Source organism: Talpa occidentalis, unplaced genomic scaffold (assembly GCF_014898055.3).
Source record: "Talpa occidentalis isolate TD23 unplaced genomic scaffold, MPIMG_talOcc4v2.1 talOcc4.12, whole genome shotgun sequence".
NCBI lineage: Eukaryota > Metazoa > Chordata > Mammalia > Eulipotyphla > Talpidae > Talpa > Talpa occidentalis.
In genome coordinates, this window is record NW_023601212.1 from 66,005,525 (window position 1) to 66,021,307 (window position 15,783).

Here is a 15,783-nt window from a genome sequence, read left to right on the forward strand (position 1 = left end):
TCCGGCCGGCCGGGATTGAACCCGCGCTGCAGAGGCTGTGGACAGCTTCATAGTACTGCGCTCAACCACCTGCGCCACCAGGGTAGGCCCTGTGTGTGTTTCTTAAACTAGGTGACATTGCTTTCACTTCCATCCTTTTACTTGCTCAGCCATCACAAAGGCATCCAACATGTGGTTATTTGGAGACAGAATTAGTATAGTTAATTCATTTCTTTTTTTTAAATCAGATAATTTTTTTGTTAGTTATTTCGTTTCTTAACACATATTTACTTGAACTTGAGATTAGAAAAGATCTTGAAAAGTCATCTTGCACTTCTTAGTTCTAATTAACATGGCAACTTGACTACTCCAGATAGGTCTGTCCTTTCTAGTAAAGTCCCAGTAATGGGATTCTATACTGCGCCTCAGTAATTCATCATTAGTGCAAAACAGTCCTCATAACTAGGATGTATTGCCTCCCACGGAACATAAATATTCTGATCGTAATGATTCATGCTTCCCAAGCCGAACCAGGGGGTAAAATCTGTTCACAAAGTGTAACAAAATGGAATTTCTCCACATCTGTTCCCACAATTTTCGGAATCCAATCTTGCTTAAAACTCCATCAAATAGTTCTGAGAGCCTTCAGGACATTTTTTCTGTGTGTGCCATGAATTCATCCTCTCAGCTTTTAAGTGGCATTGGCCATGTCCTCTACATCCAGCTGTATCTTCCTGCAGCAATGGCAGTTGTCAGGACTGATTGAAGCCCCCCTCACCCCCCACAATAGGAGCTTCTTCCAAAGTGGAGGCTCAAAACTCATGATTCCTCCTAATGCTTCAAATATTCCTCAAATATGTGAGTAAAATATCACTCTTAGCTTTTCCTTGCTCTTTTCTGGAGTTCCAGGGTAAACCTGTGTCTGGCTGAGAATAAAATGAGTGACAGACATGGTGTCTTCCTCAGAGTTGGCCCTCACTTCCGACACAGCTTTGATTGCGCTTGGGCTCTCTTCATACAGCGAATTCTTCCCAGGATTCTCCTTGGTCTCTACACCAACAGACTCTTGGCACCCTTCCTCAGACAGACCTAGTTGTATTTGGGTTTTTAAGTCAACATTGCTGACTCAAGCTGGAAACTGAGTTATACAAATCCACAAACACCCACACTGCTTGTGAAGTAGAACCACCTTCAAAACTGGTATTGGAGCATGCATACTTACAGTAGCTGTCTTTTACTAGGATCTGACTTTATGCAACGATGACCCTATTTTTCACATTGGATCTGGTAGTCTGACCAAATCAGAGATAGTATAGATTATATTTTCAGTATAGTCTTCATGGTGATATCAAATAAGTAAACTATGCCCCAGATATTTGAAGAGGGTTCTAGGGCTATTTTTATAACTCTAGGACTGTTGTCTCAAATAAGCACCCAGTAAAATGCCTGATAAACTCAGGTATATTTATGGAGTTGAACAGACTGTCCTGACCTTAGTCACCCTCATTTGATTTCAAATTTTCTTTCTTTTTTTTTTTTTAAAGATTATTTATTTATACAAGAACCTGGGTGCAGGCCAGTGGCGCGGGAGGATGAGCGGATTCACAGAACAGGCAGACTGACGAAATACACTGCTGAGGAGAGCAGCGGGCTGAGGAGAGGTCTGCAGAGCCATATGGGACCCTCGCCGGCTGGCCGGGATCGAACCGACGCTGCAGAGGCTGTGGACAGCTTCACAGCGCTGCGCTCAACCGCCTGCACCACCAGGGGAGGCCCTGATTTCAGATTTTCTAAGTTAAGAGTCTTCTTCATAGATTTTACCTATGTACTGTCTCTTATCTTTGTAAAATAACTACTTCTAGTTTTTGCTTTATCCCTTTAACAATCACTGGGCTGCCCTCGGATAGCCTCCAAGTTCTCCCACATTCTGCTAGCTTGAAGTATAGACACAGATGTCACTTTTTGAGTGTTGTATACTGATGCTGAGCTTAAGAGCCTTGTAGGGACTTGACCCTGATGGCTTGGTTCCTCAGGGCCATCCATTCATGGTCTTTCTTCCTGTCCTTTTTATGGACAATCTCCTGCTCCAGCCTACTCTGGGAAGTCCCTCTGTGACCTGTTCTTTCTCTTTCCCCTGTTTGCCCCACCTCTCTTCATGCTCAGCTTGGGGGCTGTGCAATCCCAGATTGCCTGTCAAGTACAAGCAGAGAAGAGATGTGATGGCTCAAGAGCTCAGACAAAGGGAGCTCTTTATGAGGAAGCCATTTCTCAGAGGTGAGCTAGGTCCTCTTGATTTCTCTTTTGCCATCTGCCTTCCCCCACAGATCCGCTGACCTTGAGCCGCAGTTTGCCTGCATCACTTGTACACATAGGACTCGACCTCCAAGGCAGCCTCAGCCTATGCTTGGCCAGGAATGAGCCAGGCTCCAAAGGGTTAAAGCCTGGAGTCTTGATGATGGAGGGGACTATTAGTTATCATTTAGAGAACCGAAGAAGGGTTCCTCCCTGTTGCTATACCCCGTTCAGATGATCTCTGACCATGACCACGAAGAGGAAAAAAAAGAGGGAAAAGGAAAAAAAGTTTTCAAAATAAATTAGAAAGTCCTTGTAAAAGCTTGTGTTTTCATTTAGCAGCACGAATCCAGGACAGACCCTCAGAGGCAGCAACCAACTGGGAATTGAGTGGAAAAACATAGGAATTCTGGAATTGTCCAGTCTTTTTTTTTTTTTTTTGGTGGGGGAGCCAGTGGGTGGAAAGGATTAAATAAAATCTTTTCAGGGGAGGACTCGACTCTGGGCTCTCATGGATAAAACGCCAAAGATCAACTCCACGTGTACGACCCAACTGTCCTAGAAGCTTCGATTGGAAGAGACTCCAAACCTGAAGTAGTGCTTGTAGCTTCAGCTCAAGTAAGAAAAATGAGGTGGGGGTCACAGGGTGGGGACGATGTGTTAGATGAAGGGGGACATGGCAGCCGCTTGGGGTGGCTGTGGTGGGGAGAAGGCAGAAGGGAGCTGTGTCTTTAAGTCTGTCCTATGGTTATACATATTTTTTCTTCTATGAATGGGTTTTGCTGTAAATTATAGCTTTGCCCGTAGTCCCTTGGGTCAAAAGAAATAGTCTCTAAACAGAAAACAGCTCTGATTGGTGACTTTCCTTCTTCCCTCCCAACCCCCTTCCTAATTGAAACCAAATGTGTAATATATTGGATGCTGGGATCCCTGGCGCTTTCCCAGGAATCCTCAGAATGTGAGGTTTCTCTCAAAGGCATCTTGCATCAGCCTGTGGATGTATGCCTACCACCAGCCTCCTTCACCGGCAAAGTGGAAAAAGAAGCATTTCACAACAAATTCTTCTTTTGGGGTTGGGGGAACACAGTGGATTATAGCTCCGTTTTCTTCTTTCCAAATCTGGCCACTCCTGGATGGATGAACGTAAGTTATGTGGTGTTTTTTCCTTTATTTTTTTTTTTCCTTTTTCGAAAACGAAAGCGCTGAAATAGTCTTCTGGTGTCTTAGGAAAAGTTTTAAAAAGAAGGCAGGAGGTTGTTTCAAGTCAGCCAAGGAAGGGAAGGGGCTGGAGCCACCCTTGACTCGAGAAATTCAATATGTCATGTCTTTGGGGTCTGGAGTTATGTTATGCAGAAAAGGATAAAGAGCACTGATGACCAAGAGAGACTGAAACAAAATAAACGAAACCCTAGCAGCTGTAACATACAATAAACAGCCATAGCAGAGTTGAAATTGTTGGCAGGCAAGACGGGCCGATTGCAGATGGAGAAATGAACAGGGAGCTGGGTTCTTAGGCATTTGGTGGTGGAGCCAGAAAGTCCTGAGATTTGGAGGGGGCAACATTTTGTACTTTTGGTTTTTTTGCAGGACAATTACTGACTTAATTGTGAGAAGGGCAACTCTGGCTCTGGGTTGGCTTCACCCTGAGGTTTGGGGTGGCTAGGTGCGGAGCTGGGTGGTTGGGGCATTTTTCAGTCGGTGACGATGAAACACAGCTGCCCGGCTGCTTCTTCCCCTCCTGGCTTGGGCTTGGGGTGCCTTTTCCTTTGTTATCGAATGACTTGGGACAGTTGGGACCTCTGTGTCCAGACTGAGGCTCAAGATCCCCATGCAAGGGGAGAGAGAATTTTTCCAAGGGGCTGAAAGTCCCAGGCCAGCCATTTGAGGCGGGAGTTCACACTGTCGAAGCCAGTAGGGGTTCAGCACCATTTTGCCTACTGCTTGCCTTCAGTATCATAGAGGAACACTGAGTGAGAGCCCTGGAAAAGGCTTTGGGAGCCTGTCTGAGCCCCTCATTTCACAGATGTCGGCAGTGGTGGAAGGGATCTGGCAGGGTCTGGGTCACCTAGCACGGTAGTGGAGCTGAAAATGAAAGTGAGTTCTCTTTACTGCTAATTTAGTGTCCTTTCCATCCCCATCTCTCCACCCTCGTGTTCATTTCACGGCTGAGATCACAGAGGCAGTTTAGTTAACAAGTCACAACAAGGACATTTGTCATCCACCAGAGAAGATACTAATGGCGCCTCATCAGCTAAAAACCTAGGGTTTTACTTGATTGTGTGTGTGTGTGTGTGTGTGTGTGTGTGTGTGTAAAAGAGAAAAAGCTAACATCTGAGCACTTTGGATGCTCGAGGCTCCATCCTCCGAGCTCTGCATAGTCGATTTGATTGAATCCTTACAGTGCTTTGTGTTTTGTTTCTATTTTACAGGTAAGAATAGTAAGATTTAAAGAAGTGAAATGAGTTGCTTAAGGAAATACAGCTAATGAAGTTGAAACTCACATATGTCTGTCTCTAAAACCTGTGCTCTGAATCTCAGCAGTGGTAGGCCCCTCCCCTGACCACATTTGGCTACTTCTCGTGTCAAATTCCACGTTTCCCTTCTTGGTGACCTGGAGGCAAAGGCATCAGCCTAGGGGAGCAGTGCAGATTCCACCCCTGCACCCCCCCCCAACCCCCGCCCCGGCGCCCTTTTTTGCATTTGGAAGAACACTTCTCTGGACATCAGAAAGAATACAGTAGGTGGGCATCTCTGTGAGATAGTGCTTTGCAGCTAGTATAGACTTACCTTTATCATGCAAAGGACCTGGGGTTGAGAGTCAGAAGACTCAAGTTCCAGCTTGGCCCTCCTTTTAACTACTTGGCCAAGTCGCTTTCCCTTTCTGCTTCTTGGCCTCTGTATTTACTACATGGAATAATAGTAGTGCTTTCTGGTATCATTGTTTTAAAAGATACTGGATGTGAATGTGTTTGAAGGCTGTAAAGGGCTCAAGATACCAGTTCTTGGGATGATGATCGCCGTGCACTGGGATCCAATGTGAGGCAGTCTGCCATGCTGGGGGCAATCGGTGCTGGAACCGCTGGGAAGGCAGGGGTGCTGGGCTGTGTGTGACTTGGAAATGGGTGACCTCAGTCTCAGGGCCCATCACCTTTGAATGGAATCAATCCCTGCTCCAGGAGAGTATGCCTGGGTTTCTCTCTGGTGGTCTGACTTGGCCAGGATTCCTCACCCAAAACAGAGGAGGCTGTTTTGCTTGAGGACCCCTTGCTTGAGTACATGCTGTCTCTGAATGAGTGGGGTTTAGTCAGGATCAGTTTATGCATTTCTCCTCAAAGAAGAGGGACTTTTGAGCAACTTCATACCCACTTGAAGACAGACCCTTGACGCTGGACTCCTTGTCACCCACAGGCACCTCTCACCCTGCTCTATACCTCATTTTCCCTCTTCTGAGACTATAGTCAGGAAGGCAGCTGCTCCTGGGGGTGGGGGTGACTCTGCTTCCAATTGAGACTTGTTTGCTTTGTAAACACTAAATTTAAGGGTTCTGGGAAAGGTATTTCCAGAATATTCTAGTTAGACTACTCACATGGAAACTCTTAACAGCATCCATGCCTGTGGAAGAATAGAAAATAAAGATATTGGTCTCTGTACCTGGTTCCCAGCATACAGCTCCTAAAAACTTTGTAGTTTCCCAAGCATTAGGAACATTTTTTGTTCTAATATTTCATATTTGACCTGGTTCCTGACAGAGCTCTTCAATCCCTTGGAATTTCCTAGGTGAGAGGAGTGTCCTTTGTCCTAATGAGGTGAGTCTGAGTGGGTGGCTCGATGGCTTCAGGATGGGGCCTGGTCCCCCAAAAGACCAACCTGTGATCAGAGTTTGGGACTTTCAGCCTCAGCCCCATCCTTTAGGAAGGGGTGAGTGGCTAGAGATGGAGTTAATGATTGATCTTGCCTGCATGATGAAGCCTCCATAAAATTCCCCATAATATGACTTAACAGAACTTCTGGATGGTGAATACATCCATGTACCAGGGAGGTGATGCACCCCAACTCCACAGGGACAGAAACTCAGGTACTTGGGACTTTCCCAGACCTTGCCCTGTGTGTTTCTTCTGGCTGTGATCATCTGTATCCTTTATCATAGCCTTTATTATATAATATACTTGTAAATGTGTTTCCCTGAGTTCTGTTACCTGTTTTAGCAAGTGACTGACTCCAAGGAGGTTGTTGTCCAATTTGTAGCCAAATCAGACAGAAGGCGTGGGTAACCTGGGGACCTACTACTTATGGTTGATGTCTGAAGAGGGGCCAGCCTTGGGGGACTGCACCTTAACCTGTGGGAACTGTGCTACTTCTAAGTAGAGTGTCAGATTTGTTTGGTATGGGAAACCCACACATCTGGTGACTGAAGTACTGTGAGTGTGTGAGTAGGGGAAAACAGTGCATATTTACAGACAGAGTCCAAGCACAGAGTGGGAGTGTGATCCAAAGAGCCCCACCAGTACCCTGCCCTCCCCTAGCCTCCCCGTTCACTCACCATTTTCTTCCCTTAGGTAGTCACTTTCCAACGTTAAATCACATGAATTGTCTATCACGTGTAGTTTACACCTTTCTGTAGGATTGTGTTTTTAATAGACAATAAAAAAATTAGGGTGGTCACCCTCCATATATTAGAGTCACCATTTAAATTAGCATGAACTCTTCTGGGGCATCCCTCCTACGTTCTTTTGTAAGACCCACTTTCAGGCACTTTACATCACCCAGACTTCAAACACACAATCCAAACACATACCTCACAGGCATGCAGAAAAGATCTAAAAACAGATCTTCACTGGTTTCACTGAAGTTTGGTGCTGGTGAATTGGGGGTTTGGAGAGGGGTCCTCTGTGGGTAGCTGCTGAGGGGGCTAGAAGTAGGTGTTTATATGGGTACAGTGAGCAAGAATGGGATTTGGTTGTTGGGTGTCTCTGTGTTTTGACTCTTGCTGATTGGCTGGGCCCATGGGAGTTTCTTGGCTACCTAGGTCCACTGAGTTTGCGCATACCACCTGGCCCTCTGGGTTGGGGTGGGGGCATCTTCCTGGTCTGCGATTGTTCTCTAATCTGGCTGATAAGTGGACCTAGATCACCTGGACTTGTGGGAGGCCCTGCTGGCTCCCACTGAGTGTTCACATTGATAAATGAGCTTGGCCTTGGGGCACCCTGTTCATAACAGATGGCCTAAATGCATTTCCTAGCTTCCTCCTTCCCTAGGTCACACAAATGCTGACCTGTCTGCCACGCAGACACACTGCATTCTCAGTACCCCTTGCCCTGTTTGAAGTCATGCATATGGAAATTAACTCTCAGTCCACACATGTGTCTAACATCCCCAGGCATTCCCGAGCTTCTCTGAACTCAGCAACCATCCACCACCAGGTTGGAATTAGAAACCTTGATTTCCAGATCAATTAAATCAGAGTATTGGAGGATAGAGGTTGGAGATTAGTGCTTTGAAGTGTTTCCCATGTGATTCTAATGTAAACTTCTGGTTCATCTTCAACTTAGTTGCCTCAGCCACTCCTTAGTATGGATTAAGGGCAGGCTGGGGAGAGAAACCAACTGTGGTCACATCTCCTTACTCATTGTCTTTAAAGAATTTAGACACAAGTGCCTCCCTCTTCTAGTTGGCATACCCCTCTTCTCTGGCTGGCATACCGCACACCTCTGGTTGGCACACTTCCTTTGGACGGCTTCTCCAGACTTGGGTAAGACCCTATAATGTATACAGTCTCCTTTTCCCTCATAAGTAGAATCTGGTCCAGGCCTCAGACTCTTTGCAACGTAAAGTGAGACAGACCTGGTGTCCGGTCATAGGTCTACATGCTCTGGCTATGTGGGCCTTGGGAAAGTTGCTTAACCTCTCTTAGTTTCCCATTCAGTAAAATAAGCATTTTTAATTCCCATTACTAGGTATTACAACTGCCACTGTGAATACTTCAGTTTTACATGGTCAGTAAGTGAAGTTGATGATGATTTTTATTTTTATTATTGGTTCAGCATGGCTGCTGGGGTCACCCTGGTCAGCCACATAGCACCAGCTCAGCTATTTTCCCCTAGCCCATTCCTTAGTCCAACTGCCTTCCAGGCCAGTAGTATTTACATACAGGTGCTTCTTCCAGGGAGACTCCCCAGTGTGCTTTCATAGGTGGAAAGGACATGTGTAAGGGCAGGACTGGCCACTGAGCAGGTTCTCTGATCCCATGCAGACCGGGTAAAGGAGGAGCCAGAGTCCTCAGTAGTTTTGCAGGTTTTTTATTTGGGGTTCACCAGGCATATGGCAGGCAGGGGTGCTGGCTGGGGGGCTGGGAGGCTGTCAGGCCTCCCAGCCCCCAGCAAGTCTTTACTCTATCTGGGCTATCTGGCGTTCGTTCTGCTGCTTCTCGGCTTCTGCTTCGGCTTCTGCTGCTGCTACTTCGGCTTCTACTGCTGCTGCTGGCGTCCCCGTGACGCCGCCCTTAAAAGCACAGTCTTAGCTCAGCTGAATCCCATCTACCTCTGCCCACACCCTACTCCAGGTGCCTGCCATCAGGCATGCATTCAGGACAAGGATCCATCATCTATCCTGATGGCGGAAGGGCAGAAAAGCCTGATATTTTCTTTACCCTACAACATGGGTTTAAATTCTTGTTTAACTTGTCCCCACTTACCAGTCACACACAGGTGAACAAGATTCTCAACCTCTCCAAGCTCAGTTTTCTCATCCGATTTGTTATGGAAATCAGTGCTATTAGGTAAGCAAAGAGGCCAGTGTGAAGTCTCATTACATGGTAGTTGCTGAACAGGTGAAAACGCAGTGAATGTCAACTGTATTGCTCTTTCTGAGAAGATCCTTGGGGCCTCATTCTCAAAAAGTCTTCCATGTGTGCATCATAGAGCCTGATTTCTTGGTTTGATTCCTTTCATTTGAATACTTTGATTTGATCATGGATATGATATGTTTGAAATTGACTCTAGAATTTGAAAAGACAGTTGTAACAAAGAGGGCAGGAAGCGCAGTGGTCTATGGTGTTGGAATATGGATGAGTGGGTGATGGGTGCACTATAAGTGCTTATGGTGGTAATACCTGATGGTGGTATCCCAATTAAAACAAACAAACAAACAAACCATAATGAAAGAGGAAAGACAGTTCAATATCATTTTCTCACTCCCACAACCCCATCCACACTCCCCTTACTTTTTACCAACCCTCGTTTTAATGCTTATGTATGAATATTACTATCTTTTAATGGGGAACTGAGCACAAGGGCCAATTACTTGGTTGGGGGCTACACAACACCAGTTTGGGGCAGGTAGGGATACTATATTTTGGGCAAGATAATACAATTACAATGAAAATATTGAAAGGACAATATAAGAGTTGGAACCCAGTGGTTACTGCTTTCAGGGAAAGGAGGGACATGAGTTGACAGACGAGAAAGCCATCTCTGGTGCTTACATAGAAGTCCTTCGGTAACGAACTTGTCCCACCAAGGGTTCCAAACGGGAGGACCACTGGGAGATAATTGACCTAGACTAGTCTAAGTTCACTTTTCTCCTCCTCCTGCTTTTAATGCCCACATCTCTGTCCCTTTGCTCCATCCTGCTACATTTCCCAGGAGTCTCTAACCTGTTTTTCTCTGATTGTTTTGCGGTCCCTTGGCAATTCTCCTTTATTTGGTTTAATTCCATTCAGCAATTCTTTATTGACTGCCAAGTAGTGTAAGGCACTCTGTTGAACATTTTCTAGTAACAGTATAGCTCAATAAAGGAACTGAGCTGTCCAGACACCTGTCCAGGGATATTCACCAGACACCAGGCTGCTAATAGCTACAATGATGTGCTCTCGAAACTTTTAAAAAGCTTTTGGTGCACATTTGAATATATATAATTAAGACTGTACTATTTGGATAGGATTTGGCCAAAAAGAATTCTCTTCCTATTTGCAGTCAAATGCTCTACCACTGAGCTATACCCCCGAATTCTCTTCCTATTTGATTTCCTTTTTTATTTTTGCTTTTTTTGTCCTTCCTATTTTACATAGAACTATTTGATGTTTCCCAGTTTCTGTAATTCTCCAGTGGAGAATCCCAGTATCTGGCAGGTTATATCCTTAGTTGGAATCTAGCTTCAACTTCTAAGCACTAAGAAAGGTTAGGTCTGAGCCAGCCCAAGTACCCCTGAAGTCTGAAAGAACAGTGAAAGACATGGACATTCTAAAATGGGTTTCAACTTATCCTGAGGCTCTTGGGTTTAGCTGAGTTTCTCCTGGAGACTGGGCATTGTCTGTAGTGGATTTACTCGTTCATCTTTCTTTGGACTTGTATTGTGTGTCCAGAGAGGCCCCAAAGATATATTTGAGGAGTTCCTTGGACCTACTGCTCAGAGGTCAAAGCTCCATGTTCCATGGTGTGGGTAAGGGGTGTGTATAGGGATAGAAACTCCTGTGCAAAAGGTTGTGAGAAGAATATGTAGTGAGGTTTTTGGACCCAGCACCATTATTTTCTAAATTTTGACCTCAAGAGAAATCTTTTAAATTCTTTGAGCCTCTCCTTCTTCATCTGTCTCACTCATGAGTTCTTTATCCTCTGTCTAGGTTCAGATAATGTGTAGAAAACTGTGCTTATGAAGGTGGAAGGTGAAGATACCCACTGGGACACATTTCATAGGTAGCTTGTGCAGCAAGATTTACAATTTGCAAGATGGGCCTTAGGGTCATAATGGCTTAGGGAGTCAAAACCAAATGGAGATGGGGGATGGATTAAAAAGGAGGGCAAGTAAACTTAGTGAGTTTTTTTTTTTGCATTTTTTTAAATTTTGACCACTCTATACATTCAGAAAACATGGAACAAAATCTCAATGAACTCTGAAGTCTAGATGGTTTTTCTTTTATTTTTTTTTTGCATTCCAATAGGGTTGATTTTTTTAAAATAATAAGATGCATTATTTACCCTTTATGAATTTCATATTATCTGGGTAAACTGTCATAATTTTGTTTTTGCTGAGTTCATTTATTCATTTTTCAGCTGATTGTTTTGGGGATTGCTCTCTGCCAGGCACTGTTCTAGTTTTCAGAAAACCTACAAGAAAGAAAATCTAAAAGTTCATAGATGTTTATGATTGCTTAACACTTTAGATGGTTATGATTTTAGGTTCTGGAGAGTATAATATGAATTTTGACTAGGTACATTTTATTAATTACTTACTATGTATTTATTAAGCATCCATTTTATGTTCGCTACTATTTGTGGGAGATGTAGAAAAGAATCAATGATATTTTTAATTCTCAAATTGTTTATAATGTTACATTCTACAATTTGAAGCCTCTTATCCATTAAAAAACTGATGCCTGCTTAATTCAGTGCCAGTGCTCATGCAATGGCTGGACATAGTTTGACATCCAATGAATATCTATTGACTATATGAACAAGTGAAAATGAAGGATCTAGATATAGAAGACATAATTCTTATCCTTAGGAACTTGGAAAACAGTGGAAACATATGACAGTAACAAGTAAAATTTCAAAAATAGATAAAATATTATTGGATCTCTGATAGAGGGGACTTTACTGTAGTCAAATAAGATATAAAGTAATCTTGGATAGTCCCATTACCTTTATTGGGATTGTATTCCTTATTGTGTCATCATCATTTCCTTTGCTGCCACACTCTTCCCATTATTATTATAATCATGGCTATCATTATATGTCTAAATACAGCTTTAGAAGATAAGCTCCCACATCTCCTTAGGTGTGTGTGAGAACATGTGTGAATGTGTGTATGTTAGATGTTTCGATTTTATTTAAAGTGGTGTCACACCAATAATGCCAGCTACATTGCTCCCTGGGAGTAAAAGGAATTGCTGGTTGTGCTGTGGGAAAGATCACACTCAGAGTTCCTCATGGGAGTGTAGCAGCAAAACACCTTGCAGGACGGAATTTCCCAGAGGCCCTGGTGGTGCAGCAGGTTGAGCACAGTGCTGTGAAGCTGTCTGCAGCCTCTGCAGTGTGGGTTCGATTCCCTGTTGGCCAGGTAGATTCCCACATGGCGCAGCAGACCTCTCCTGGCTCGCTCACTGCCCCCCTCAGCAGTGTATTTCAGTCTGTCTGCCTGTTCTGCTCCCCACTCTGTCTCTGGTGAATCCTCTCCTGTTTCCCACAGCACCTCTGGCCTGTACCCCAACCCTGTAGCCCAGCTCTTGTATAAAAATAAATAAATCTTTAAAAAAAAAAAACAGAGAGAGTGGTGAAATTTGCAAAGACTGCTGGAACTTGTCCTTCAGGATATACCTTCTTAAGATTCTAGGAAACAAGCTCATCTAAAGAATAGAGTGAAGGGAATTAAATCACTTGAGTAGTTAATTATTCTTGAGATATTGTTCTAATTTTAGAACGTACATGTTTAGAATTTTGTAATTGAGGTAATAACATTAAAATAATACCAGAGGAAGTTGAAAACAAATCTTCATCCCAATATAAGTCTCAGCAAGCTATTTTGTGGATATTGATTCTTTAGTTCATATTGATTCTTTAGTTCATATGGAGAGACAATGACCAACTCAATACTGAAGGGCAGAAAGCAAAGTCTGAGAACTCACTGACTTCATTTTAAGACTTACTATAAAGTTACTTTAATCAAGACAGTATTGGTGAAAGAATAGGCAACTAGATTAGTGAAATACATTTGAGAGAGCAGAAATAGATCCACATAATATGGCCAACTGATATTTGACCAAGAAGCAAAAGACAATGGAACAAAGAGGATCTTTTCAACAAGTGGTATTGGAACAACTGGACATCCACATGTGAAAATTAGTAATCTAGACAGATATTATGTCCTTCATAAGAATGAATTCAAAATGGATCATGGACATAAATGTAAATTGCAAAATTCATAGAAAATAATGTAAGAGAGAGTATAGGTGACTTACAGAGGGGTGATGACATTTTAGATACAGCACCAAAGGCATGATCCTTGAAAGAAAAAAAATGAGCTAGACTTCATTAAAATTAAAAGTCTGCTCTGTGAAAAACAGCATTGAGGCAATAAGACTACAGATCATAGGCTGGAAGAAAATATTTTTAAAAGGCACAACTGATATAGACAATTATTCAAAATATACAAGACCCTTAAGATTCAGCAATAAGAAAATGAGAAGGAGGAATTAAGTCAGGGGGGGCTTTTTCAAGAGCTGGTCTCAGTGGTCCAGATGTGAAGTGATAGGGCTTGGAGCAGTGTGGTAGAGTAAGTGAGGAAAAGCTCGAGCACCCAGACAAGTACCTTGAAGGACATCGAGGAGACAGTTTTGCTGACTCCATAGAAACAGGGTGAAGCTCTACACGATCATATGTGGAGTATATCAATACCAGCAAACCCCTTCTCCCAACTCTTATCTGGGAGCTAGAGCCATAAGCTTACACCAGGATCCCAAGTCAAAATCCCTCAGATGGCTGTGTCACCCTTTCTCACTGACTGACACATTGTTCTGCAAGACTGAAACTGTGTTGTTTCTGGGTCCTTCTCTCTCCTTAATGCTCCCATATGCTTTTTATAGTGAAGACCTCTTAGTATTGGTCTTTCTCTTGGCACCTAAAATGGAAACTTGCAAATTAGGCAAGTTTAAAAAGTTTGCAAATTAGGCAAAAGGGGGAGTCTTCCAAAGTACAATTCTTGGAAATCCATGAGTTTGTGAATAGATAACAACAGGGCTAGAGCCAGATTCTTATGGTCAAATAACTAGGAAATACTCTTATTCAAAAAACCTAACTTCTTGGTTAATATTAAAAAGGCTTGTTAACTGCAAGACTTCCTAAGATCTTTAATATGGTAATAAGCATTTTGTCTGTCCAAGAAAGGGGTAGCTTATTAAATTTAACAAGCTTTTCAGGCCAGGGAGCTCATTTTTAAAAGATGCATCCTAAGTGAGAGGGCTGTAGAGCAGAGATTTAGAAAAATTGAACACAGTACTGTTAAGACAAGTCTTTATTTAGAATAATGCACACTTGGGCCTCCCCGGTGGCTCAGCAGGTTGAACGCAGCGCTGTGAAGCTGTCCGCAGCCTCTGCAGTGTGGGTTCAATTCCTGGCCAGCCAGGGAGAGTCCCACATGGCGCAGCAGACCTCTCCTGTCATGCCTGCTGCTCCCCTCAGCAGTGCTTTCAGTCAGTCTGCCTGTTCTTCTCCCTACTCTGTCTCTGGTGAATCCTCTCACCCTCCTGTGCTTCTGGCCTGTACCCCAGCTATTGTATAAATAAAAAATAAAAAAAAAGAATAATGCACACTTGAAACTTATGTAACATTATAATGCAATGTACTTCAATAAAATATAACAGGAATGCAGAAGGACATGGAGAGGGGAGAGCGCAAAGTGGTGAAGAAGCACAATGGACCATGGTGGTGGTCTATTGTGGATGCGCTACAATAACCACACGTGAAGGGGCGAGTCTATGCTTTCAAAATATAAACAATGATGTAAACTGACCTTACTTCAGTGCAAAAATTTTTAGAAATTATAAAAACTAAGTCTCTTGCACTAAAATTTGGTAGTGTGATGCAAAGAAAAGTCTGGAATTTTGATCTGAGTTCTACTGTTAACTGGTAATCTGGTCATTGGCAGTCTCTGGTCCATTTCTGCAGAAGTTACACTAATGAGTGATGAGCTCTTAAGTGCTTTCAATTCCAAAAGTCTGTGATCACGTGCATATTTGGAAGACAGAAGTCATCTGTAATTTTCCTACTTTGTCATCACCCTGGTAGGGAAAGTGAGGGCTGGGGAATGGTGACAAGACCAATAAGATGTGGTTTGAGCCCTGAGCTGATTATATGGCTGGGCACGTACAGGGTTGAAATAATGTAGCCAAAATAAATGATGTTTCTAGTTTGTTCTCAGGCCTCTGGGAATCCAGCCTTGTCATAAGGTGCACGTACAACTATCCCACTTGCAGAGGCAATACTAATGCCTAACAGCCACTTACTCCATCTAGTTTTAGTTTTACTATTACAAAGCAATGAGGCCTTGGATAAGTCAGCTAACCCTCTGAGCTTGGGTTTTGTTCATCTTTTAAGAAAGAGAGTTGTGTAAGATCAGGGTCTCCTGAGAAATGGGAGAAGGAACTACATTAATGTTGTCCTTTGTCTTACCTTGCGGGTAATAGCGGAAGCAGAGCTCCATGTGCATGGGTCCCAAGCTTCTGTCTTTAGTTTCCTTCTTAGCCTTCTTCCCACATCATCTCATCTGCCTCAGATGTCAATATCTGCCTCTATGTATTTGATCAAATATGTATCTCTAAAACCAAGCTCCCTTGAGTACCAGGTCTAAATTTCTACTTGAATGTGTTTGCCTCTTTCCATCATAAGGGAAAACAAATTTCTTATGTTCAAAACCAATCTCAAGAGCTTGCCTTACAAACCAATTCCTCTCACAGTTTTCCCAGTTTTTGTGAATTATGACATGTGCCTGGGCAGGTGCAGAGTGCAACCAACCTTTTTTTTT

The 15,783-nt window shown here is 43.3% G+C and overlaps 1 protein-coding gene across 2 annotated transcripts in view; it reads left to right on the plus strand.

Annotated features, from left to right (window-relative positions):
- Nucleotides 1-2,714: 2,714 nt before the first annotated feature.
- Nucleotides 2,715-15,783, plus strand: part of DDR2 (discoidin domain receptor tyrosine kinase 2) — a 138,414-nt gene continuing 125,345 nt past the window's right edge. Inside the window, exon 1 of one of the 2 annotated variants that reach the window (XM_037506595.2) lies at nucleotides 2,715-2,889. Coding sequence is in view for 1 of the 2 variants with exons in the window: in XM_054693524.1 (XP_054549499.1) it covers nucleotides 3,190-3,414 (225 nt within the window). In the remaining variant the exon portion in view is untranslated. Of the gene's footprint in view, nucleotides 2,890-3,174; nucleotides 3,415-15,783 lie in introns of those variants that run through there. The other variant, XM_054693524.1, reaches the window with a different exon arrangement.